The sequence below is a fragment of the Carassius carassius genome, chromosome 27 (genome assembly GCF_963082965.1).
Source record: "Carassius carassius chromosome 27, fCarCar2.1, whole genome shotgun sequence".
Taxonomy (NCBI): domain Eukaryota; kingdom Metazoa; phylum Chordata; class Actinopteri; order Cypriniformes; family Cyprinidae; genus Carassius; species Carassius carassius.
The window spans coordinates 15,636,965-15,647,156 of record NC_081781.1 but is presented as its reverse complement, the minus strand read 5'-3'; the positions used below and the strand labels follow the sequence as shown (position 1 = coordinate 15,647,156).

Sequence of the window (10,192 nt, the reverse complement as noted above, 5' to 3'; positions counted from 1 at the left end):
TATGAAACAATATCATATTTATTGTTATTATATAATTTTATTTATTTATTAGCAAATCTCAAGCACATCTGGCCAGAATGTCTAGATCAATAAAAACAATGACAGTTTGTTAAAATTATTTCTTAAGTCTGCTTAAAGCAAGAAGTCATGATGAAAAACTTGTTTTCGATCCACAAATGTGCTATCAAAAGAAAATAGTCATTTAGCATTCATTTGAAAAATTGAGTTTTACTCCTTAAGGTACATTCAACTTTTGATTGCAGCTTTTGGTCTGATCTGGCAGAAGGAGTCATGACAACTCCACAGAAGTCACTGCGTTGAGATCTTGAGCGCCTCAAACAGTTGATTACTCATCCCAAGCATCTCCATATTTGTTCTTTTTAACTGGAGGGGGGAAGAAAGAAAGTTAAACTGGTTAACAGATTAAAACATACAAGGACACTGAAATTCTAAAATATTTATTAACTATACCAATACTCATACAAACACAAAATTAAAGTCAAGCTTCAACACTCATGTCAGTTGAAGTGTGGGAGTGTCAACTAGTCTATTTATCATCATCATCTACATCAGTGGTTCAAACCTAGACTGACCTTGTTGGCAACCCAACACAGTACTGTTGTTTTAAATATTTTGCATTGCATTTTAGAATCTTTACAATTGTATAGACCAATTAAAAGTTTAGGGAAATCAGTTAGTGAAGCTCACCTTCCTTCCTAGGTACTGGTGCCACTGTTTGTGGTTTCATCTGGGTTTCAGCTTTCTGTGTGAGAGTGACCTCATAGTTCTCTCTATTCTTGCTACGCAGTTCCTCATACAACACTGGCTTCTTTTTGGGCACATCCTCATCTGGATAGAGCGGAGCTTTGGGACAAATGCAAACTAGTGGTTTAACATCTACCAATCAGATGACAAACCTTCATTCAGTGACAAATGTCTTCACCCAAATGTAATCAAATTTATATATGTCTATACAAATATACATGTTGTTTTGTGCAAGAGGGGCAGTACCTTGAGGAGAAATATCATCCCTGATGTTAACAGGACCAGAATCACTGAATCCAGAACTGAAAGGAGTGGGGTCGTATGATTGGGAGGGTCTGCTGTAGGTGTAGTCACTGGTGTAACTGCTGTCGCTCTCAGGCAAAGAACTGACTTCTGACTCCGGAACAGACTGTTGAGATTCTGATGGGTTTGGACCCTCAAAGTCTGACTGGTTTAGCCTTAAAAAAAATTTATTCACCATGTGTAAAATACCTGTCAAACTAAATTACTTCAAATATATTAATGTATATAATATGTGAAATGAAACAAATGAAATAAAACACAGATAGATAGATATAAGCAATTATATATTTCTAACTATAAAAACAAACTATAGAAATTCAAATATATTTGAAATATTCTGTGTGCACTTGTTCTTACTCTGAAGGCATGTGATGCAGAGGTCTCTGTCGTAGTGCCTCTCCCAGCGGGGAGTTCTCCAGTTTCCTAAACTTTTCTTCACAGACCCTCATGTAAGACATTTTCCCAGTAATGTATCCAAACATGCCGGCAACTGCATAAAAATCACAAATATTCAAAGGTACTTAGGAAAATGTAGCCTTTGAATATCCCTTATCATATGTGTTTTATTAAATTTGTGCTATCTGTTGTTCTTGATACTTACATGCAACTTTAGGAAGAGAGCCAAATCTGGGCGATGGAGTAAGGATTCCTATGGATAAACAATATCAATATAAGATTTTACCCTTTTGTTTCAATTGTTTTACTGCCAAAATCCAAACCCATGAAACTTTCTCATACTCAGAATACAAATGAAGAGCATGTAGTAGAGTTGGGTTTCGGTTTACCTTATTTGACATGCTCTATATATGTGCACTGTTAGATGTTTCTATGTGAACAAAAGTCTAAATTAACGGTTCATCATACAAAAGGATTGTGTCTACTTGGGATACTTGGATTAAACCGCTTGATTCATATCGATTTCTTTGACAACCTCTTTATGGAAATTCTGAATCACTCAAATTTTGGTGGAATGGAGGAATTGAAATCTCTCAGGTTTCATTAACCATATCTTCCTTTGTGATTCAGAGATGAATGAAAGTCGTATGGGTTTGGAACAACAAAAATTTATCTCTCTTCTTCATGACTTCTCTAAAAATGTTGTAGTCATTTGTAATTACTGGGTAATGCTTTTCAAAATTGTTTACTTTCCAGAGCTCGGAGTATATAGGGGGAAAACTAATTATAATCTGTCTACAATAAAATGTTTAATTACTTGAGATTTTATTGTTTTTAATGACTTATCCCATTTTTTTAATACCCTGGTAAATCTAGAGTTTCTGTGACAATGGGAGACATGAGTAAAAACCTGAAAAAGAGGATGTGAACGTACCTCTTGATACCATTACCTGAGTCGCTGCAACTGCAATGGCAGAAAATGGCAAGGCTGCAAATAACGAGAGAGCAAACATTCAAAAAATCTCATATACAAGTTTTTTCTCGTCAGAAGCATCTTGAGACGAAACCTTGCAAAGAAATTTTGAGGGGGAATAAAACAAAAAACTAAAATAAAAATCAAAGCAAAAAAGATGTTGGGCAGAATGACAGTCAAGTGTCAATAAATCATGACAGGTTTCATCACTGAAGTAGAGCACTACTCACATCTGTACCAGAGGCTTTCTGAATTGCACTCTCTGAAGACACGCCTCTCTTCTTCATTAGGAATATAAGTGGCATTAAAAGCGCCCTGTGGAGACAAACCCATGCGTGAGGAAACTTTCTGAAAGCTCCCTATCAGTGATACATTTATCCTGTAAACAGAAACCGCATACACGCTTTGCTTCTGAAATACTTCTGCATGAGACAGAGCAGTAAGGGACAGAATATGTGCTTTATAAACACTGTCAGGTGAATTTACTTCCTACCTTACTCGACCCATGTGAGACTTGAGCAGCCGGAGTGAATCCAGACGAAGACTGCGACATGACTGATCCAAGAAGCACAGCACGATTATACAAACAATAGTGTTTTTGCAGTAGCCATGGAATTACGCGGATTACTAGTCAATAAAGCCAGAGACACACTTTATTACATGACCTCCAGTCGACTCTTATCAGCAAATAACATTAACCCGGAAGTGCAGGAGTTAAGCCGGAAGCTCCAATGAAAAGTCTCACAACAACTCACAAATATTTGGAAATATGTCTTATAATAATATGTACATATAAGAATGGCTTATTGTAAATTCATTACGGGAAAATAAATGAATTAATTAAATTAAAAAAATATGTTTAAATAAAAATCTGTTTATTTACATGCTTAATTTAATTTTACTATATTTGAACCGTTGTCATAAGATTTAAAGATACGATTTCATAGCGCATACCTAATATCTATATATTATATATACGTAATATGCATATCTTATATGTAAAAAAACATCAGTTGAACTTCATATACTTTAATATTCTTATAAATAGCAGACGAAGAAAAGTCAAAAATTTAAAGCGTTCAGAGAGAAACATGAACATATACATGTGCATGTATTGTATACTTGATGCATTAACCTATTTGCATCATGTATTATTATTATTAAGCATGAAATATAAAAATACATACAAAATTGTAGTCTGAATTTAGAAAGCAACTAGATTAGACAAGAACTGATCAGATATTTAAAAGTTTAGAGAAATCATAACTTGTGTCAGTATGAGTATTAATCACGTTTAGTGTTATGTCAATAGCCATTTAATTGCCTCATCTATCTATCGTCCTCGCAACGAAAAAAGAATCCTCATAAACAACGAACAATTAAGAGGTCTGATCTAATAAAAGTACTGATTTTTACTTATGCAGTATACGAGTGTGTGTATTTTGACAAACCGAAGGAATTATTGCGGAATCATGTCTTTCAGCCAATCCAGTAGCAGTGTGTGTTGATTGATAGCTCAATCAGCCAATAGAATGGTCCGTTTGTTAAGCGTGTGAACACAGTGCGTTCATAGCTGCGAGCTCAGGGCGGGGCTTAGCTCCGCAATCTTGACACCGCGACTCTCCAATCAGAAGAGTGGATTGTCAAAGCCGTTAGCCAGCGCTGCTCCAATCTGATGGACAGGGAGGTGGGCACGTTGTCATTCGTCGAGTTTTTGGGTGTTTTGCGAAAAAAGACCGAGAAGATCAGCCATAAGAACGAATGTTAGTGGTCAACGGATGTGAACTGTTGTTTTTGTGAAGCTCGAGTCCTCTTTTGGAGAGAAGAGCCATCGGGTTTTCAGCGCTAGCACGAGCAGGCTAACTGCCGAGGAAAAGCGCAGCTGCTCTTAAAAAGGTAAGAAGGGCCGAAATCTGTTTGACTAACCTAAAATACCCAACGTCTAATGTATGACCGAGAGAGCCAGCTTTCACTTTTAACGCTCATCGGTTGTCCTTTCAGATGTACTTTCCTTCGCAGGATATGATCAGTTGGTAGTCAAGTCATGTTATGTTGACCTGCATTTAAGCGAAGATGAGTGCAGTCAGTGGCTGTGTTACAAACTCTAGTGAGCTGTCTACCTAGACAGCGTTTTTGGGCATCATTGGTAAGGTACATGAGTTGAGCAGGCCATATAAAACTAAAGTCTTAATGCACAGGTCACTATGTGACTTTTCATGGAGTTTTGTGAGCTAACATGAGACAACATTGCGTTTAACCAATCAGAAAAACTGGAGAAACTGGCTTTGGGAAAGCTGGACTGAAGGGAGAGACCGTTACAAAACTGCAGTTTGGTGGAAACATCAGTCATAATATAAAGATCTGCGGTATTACTAGTAACAGGATGCTGTTAGACTGAGTTTAAAACCCTCAAAGTTGTGTTCATCAACAACTCTTATTTTGTTTGAAACCACCAAATTAGACGAAAGACGAATCTTTTAATTTGCTTTCTCTTTCATTTCCTGTAACTTAGTGGAAAAGTGAAATATTGGTAAAACCATGGAGCGGGTTATGCTAAAGCTTTTAAAATAAAAACATGGTTTTGTTTCAATCCAGACCACATCTTACATTTCCTTTATCTTGTTCATTAATAAAATCTGTCACTTGAAAGGCTCATTGATGTTTATTGCTTGTCCTATGCAAACGTGCATGAGTCATAAATGATGTTAACGGCTCTAGTGTCCCAGCCAGCCTTTCAGCATTTGGTGAGAGAGCTTGTTCATCAGCTTGTTCATGAGCAGAGAAGAGCTCACACTCCTGATCTGAGCTCTGAGAGGAGTGTGAACTCTTCCTGTTTACTGATGAACAAGCTGCTCTGAGTGTCATGACAGCAGTGTCTCTTCTAAACAGTAGTGGGTTTGGTGGAAGACAGGTGCATGGGATTGTTGCATTGGAGTTAAACGCTTGGGCCTTCACCTTTCAATAAATGCTCCTAAAATGTAGATGCATGCAGCCTAGATATAGAAGCATGCTATTTTAATCTGAAATCTCTGCATGTTTCAAGTGAAATCATATGCTAAATAATAATAAAAACCTTTTACAAAATACATAATTATACTTTCAATAACAGTGGCAGTGAAATGTCATGATTATTGATGCCAGTTCAGCTACTAACATGCTAAAGAATTGAAAAAGCTGTGGTATTAGTATAAATAGTAACACATTAAAACAATGTTTGTAGCTGTCAAATTAAGTAATTATATTAAAAATACCTAAATTAAACTTGAATTAAAAAATACTATTTAAGAGTTTGAGGCCAGAAATGTAATACCCTTATTTAGCAAGGATGTGTTATGGTGTTGAAAAGTGACAGTAAATATTTTTATATGGTTACAAAAAATGGTCAATTTTAAACGGGCTTAATGCTGTTCTTTTCTATTTTCTATTTATCAAAGAATCCTGAAAAGAGATCCATCACCGTTTCCACATAAATATTAAAGAACTGTTTTCAACCTATAGCTTAAAATAATTAGAAATGTTTCGAGCAGCATTTTAGAATGATTTCTGAAGGATCATGTGACACTGAAGACAGGAGCAGTTGCTTCTGAAAAGTCAGTTTCTTTGTAGAAAAAAAAAATCATCTTAAGCACATAGAATAACATAAGTGGACTTTGAACGATTGCCGCTTTGAATGATTACATAATTGTGGCATCCATTATTGTAATCGCGATTAGAAATGTGATTAATTGTTCAGCCCTAACTCTGAAATGTAGAGCAGTGAGTGGTTGTTTTTCTTGTCAATATTATGCAAAGACCCTACAAGACCAAGACAGATCTGATATGAATGATATATTGTCTTCCTTGACATCATAAGATTATAACTTTTACCAAACAGTGAACTGCTTGAATATTTCAAGAACCGTTTCATATAAATTTTTTTACAAGCATCCTAGTGACAGTATACTGTGCTATGTTCATTGATAACCTAACAAATTACCTTGTTTAAGATGTGTTTTCAGTAAATTGCTTCTTTGCTGGAACTAATGCTCCTTGTTAATTAGTCCCACATAAATGAAAGAGATATACAGTGCAGTATAGTCGTAGTCCCATGGGATCGTTTTGTCATTTAAGAGGGAGGGGAAAGGAATGAATTGATTTGCTCCTCTGTCCTAATTTTAATGTCAATTTGCCTGAGGTTGTAGTGTTTTAACGCCCTCTTGAATACCCTTTTCTTGTTTGATAAGTTACTAAGGGCATAATCACAACAACTGTAATCTGAAAATATGATATAGGCTAGTTTACAGTCATGTCTTACATGTTTGCATGGCATGTGAAACAGATTCTTTTAACTTCTTTTTTCCGTGAGAACCTTGTTTTTTTTATATTTTTGTCTTGAAAGAACAAAACAAGAAACAGTGAGGGCTTTTGATTCGAGTCATCCATTGTCTGGTACATTATAAAGGGTCTTGTAATAGTGGGGCATTTCGGAACTCGGGCCTTACAGAGCTGGATTTTTACCACAAATGAAAGACACATTTTAATGGCCTATCTTTTTTTTCCTAGAAGAAATATCAGACATAGTTTTGCCCCTGGCCTCTTGTGCCCTTCAGGGGTGTTGTGTAATTGCATTTGTTAAGTGAACTGACACTGAGTTGTGTATTCGGCCATCTGACGAGCGATGCAGATGACCATCATGACCATATTTTCCATACGCCTACTGTGCTTAGAGCTCGCCGTTGTGACACTGCAGATCTGCCGTCAGCTGTCTCGCAGAGATTGCCAAGAAAATTAACACTGCATTCTTCTAGATAAAATACTCCGTTATAGTACGGACAAACGACGTGATGGTTTTTCCCAAAAAGATTAATCCGTTTGGGATGATTCCCAGGAATTCATAGATGGATAAGCCGTCGAGTGACAGCTGTGTTTTTGCACATTCACATTACCACGTGATTATCTGCATTTATGTTTTCAAGTTTCTTTATATCCTCTATGCATGCTGGTTCACATTGTGTTTTTATCAAATTTGTGTTTGAAATTAATTTAATTTTGTGAGCAGAAATGCATTCTTATGGTGCGTAAAAATTATAAATTCATGTTGAATGCACATTGCATGTTGAATCCGCCTGTTGAAGGCATGTCATCTCCTTCTTTTTTATTTTTATCGAATGAGTTATCAACAGGTTCAATTGCTTAATTAAATTTTTTTTGACCTGCTGTCAGGTTCTAATGTATTAGTTAGAGGTCATATATTCATATATGTCACAAATCAGGGAATAAAAACTAATTTGTTTGCTATCAGCAAAAACAGTAAACAATTTTTTTTTGTTCCGATCTCCTTTCCAAAAGGTTACTAGTTAGAAGAATGAAATAAAACCACCGTTTATTTGTTCAGAAACAGAATTAGATTAAAAATTGTATGTTTTATTTCTAATTGTATTATTATAGAACAGCACATCCAGTGGGTTATTTAACAGAGCTTCTGAGAGAACCTAAATCAGTACATATTCAGAAACAAGTGCAGTTATACATCAGCTTAAAACATTTTCCCCCATTACTATGTAACTTTTACTAAACCGCAGATCAAAATTTTGTGGATTTTTAAAATTAGAGAATTCACTGCCGATTTTGAATTCATGAAGAATGCGGTTTAATTTTTTAGTTTTTTTTCTGCAGAACAAAATATATAGCCAAAACATTTAACCTGCTATTTTAACTTACAAAATTAAAAAAATTATGGATGGTGTTGGACAAGAAATGCATGTCTTACCACAGCATAGTCGCATATACAGGCACAGGTCATCAGCATTCATGTTATTTTTTCATTTGTAATTTTTCCCCCCAATATTATCAATAATCATTTGTTAACTGACTTTGCCATTTACATTGGGTATTATCGTATTGCTCAGCACTATGGACCACCTTTTTGTTGAGCCCTGCTGTGTATATGCTGAAGTTTGCATTGGGTGCTGGTGTGAAGCACTGCAGTAGGGAAAACTCTGTCAGTGCGCACAGGGAACAGAGTGCATTATTAATGCCCAGGCTGTGGGTTCTGTCCGACCCTGACCAATCATCTCCCTATAATTCATCCCTGTGGCTCATCTTCTGATCTCATGCATGCTTGCATGATCTCTGCCGTCTGGTTCTCTGAACAAGGGATTACTCTCACTAATATCAACATATGACTCCTATCTGATTTTCCATTTTAGATTTTTTTTTTTCGGCTAGTTAAATAATTTTTCGGACTACCAAAGTCTCAAGAGTACCTGCCTGAAGGTTTCCCAGGGATTTAGAAATTTTGCAAGCCCTGGACAGATAAAAGCAGACAGAACTGTTTCTCTCCCTAATGCAGTCAGCAGCTGCTGCCAACCTATAATCTGTCTCTCACTCTACATGATTTTTGTTTTTGTGTTGTTAATCATAAAAGAGCTTGCACAACTCCCTGGGTAAACGCAAAGTCATAGCAGAAGTCTAATTTAGAGAAACTAAATGTTTAATCTTGGTATAGTTTCAGGGTCGAAGGTCAGAGCGGTGACCTAGTTGGCTAGTTAATTTCCTCTTCGAGCTTGGCCTTATAACGATATAGCATTTTATTTGCATATGTTTGTCTGAACGTAAGCCTATGAAGGTTTCTTATCAGGTCTTACGGGAAACCTGAGTTTAGTGTTTTATGTTCTGTGGAGTTCATTTGCATTGTCATTAAAGGTGCTGTATGGAAAATGACTGATGTTGTTATGTTTAAGCTCAGTCAGGTGCAATTTGAGAGATGCATCTCAAAGCAGATTATTTTTCTCCCTGAATTTCCTTGATGTGTTATGGTACTGAGCAAGATATGCCTGTGCTGAGGGGGGTTAGGTGGTGGGCCCAATGTGTGAATCCATATTCAGAAAGGTATGGAAAACAAATAACGTTTTCTAACGGATACCTGTTACATTACAGTTCATAAAAGTTCACTTACCACATAAACAGAGATGACTGAGGATGATGGCGAATGATCTATCGCAGTGGTCCCCAACCTTTTTAGCACCATGGACCGGTTTAATGTCAGACAAAATTTTCACGGACCGGGCTATAAGGTGTGATGGATAAATACAAAATAAAATGATACGACTGGCATAAAAAATGTGGTATATTGTAAATATAATAATAAACATGAATCCACTGTGTATTCATATAAAACTTTATTAGCAGTGTCCTCTTAACATCGTGCCAACAAAATAACATGAATAACATCCTCTCTGCCCCCTAACCCACTTTTTTTCACTGATTATGGTCACTATGGTGACGTTTAAACATGCCTAAAAAATAAGATGCACCACAAAAACGAATATAAAATCCATGAAAATAACACAGAGCATCCGGCCTTTTTCCAAAATAAAAGATCGTTATGGCTCAGCGCACTTCTACCTCCACCTCTGTTATTTGTTTTGCAAAAATCCACAGCTCACGGCTCTTCTGGTCCAGTCATCGCAGGGCTGTGCCACAGTGTTGTTTTGTGTTGAAAATGTAAAAAAATATATATAATGAGCGAGTATATCATGAATCCATTTTCCAAACCATGTTTTGGTCTTATCCTGAATCACTACGGTACACCTATAATAAGTGTTTATATTCAGACTATTTAAGTCTGGTTGGGGTCGGCAACGCTGCAGAGTAGCACAGTACCTGCATGACTCGCCATAGATGTAAACAGAGAGAAGTAGCTCCGGCTACAAAGTTCTTCCTCCAGACGCGAGCGCCAAAAGTTACCCAAGTTACCAATTTATTCCTTCTTGT

At 36.5% G+C, this 10,192-nt stretch overlaps 2 protein-coding genes across 2 annotated transcripts in view; one reads left to right on the top strand and one right to left on the bottom strand.

The window, feature by feature from the left end:
* Nucleotides 1–17: 17 nt before the first annotated feature.
* ociad1 (OCIA domain containing 1) lies at nucleotides 18–3,155 on the bottom strand. The gene is made up of 8 exons (XM_059512941.1): nucleotides 2,931–3,155; nucleotides 2,668–2,752; nucleotides 2,399–2,452; nucleotides 1,670–1,717; nucleotides 1,426–1,558; nucleotides 1,012–1,223; nucleotides 709–864; nucleotides 18–384 (listed from the first exon to the last, which is right to left on the bottom strand). The coding sequence occupies exons 1-8, from the start codon at nucleotides 2,988–2,990 to the stop codon at nucleotides 347–349; spliced, it is 786 nt and encodes a 261-aa protein (XP_059368924.1). The 5' UTR covers nucleotides 2,991–3,155; the 3' UTR covers nucleotides 18–346.
* A 919-nt stretch (nucleotides 3,156–4,074) lies between these two features.
* Nucleotides 4,075–10,192, top strand: part of fryl (furry homolog, like) — a 101,646-nt gene continuing 95,528 nt past the window's right edge. Inside the window, exon 1 of the mRNA XM_059512938.1 lies at nucleotides 4,075–4,333. The gene's annotated coding sequence lies outside the window, so the exon portion shown is untranslated. The remainder of the gene's footprint in view (nucleotides 4,334–10,192) is intronic.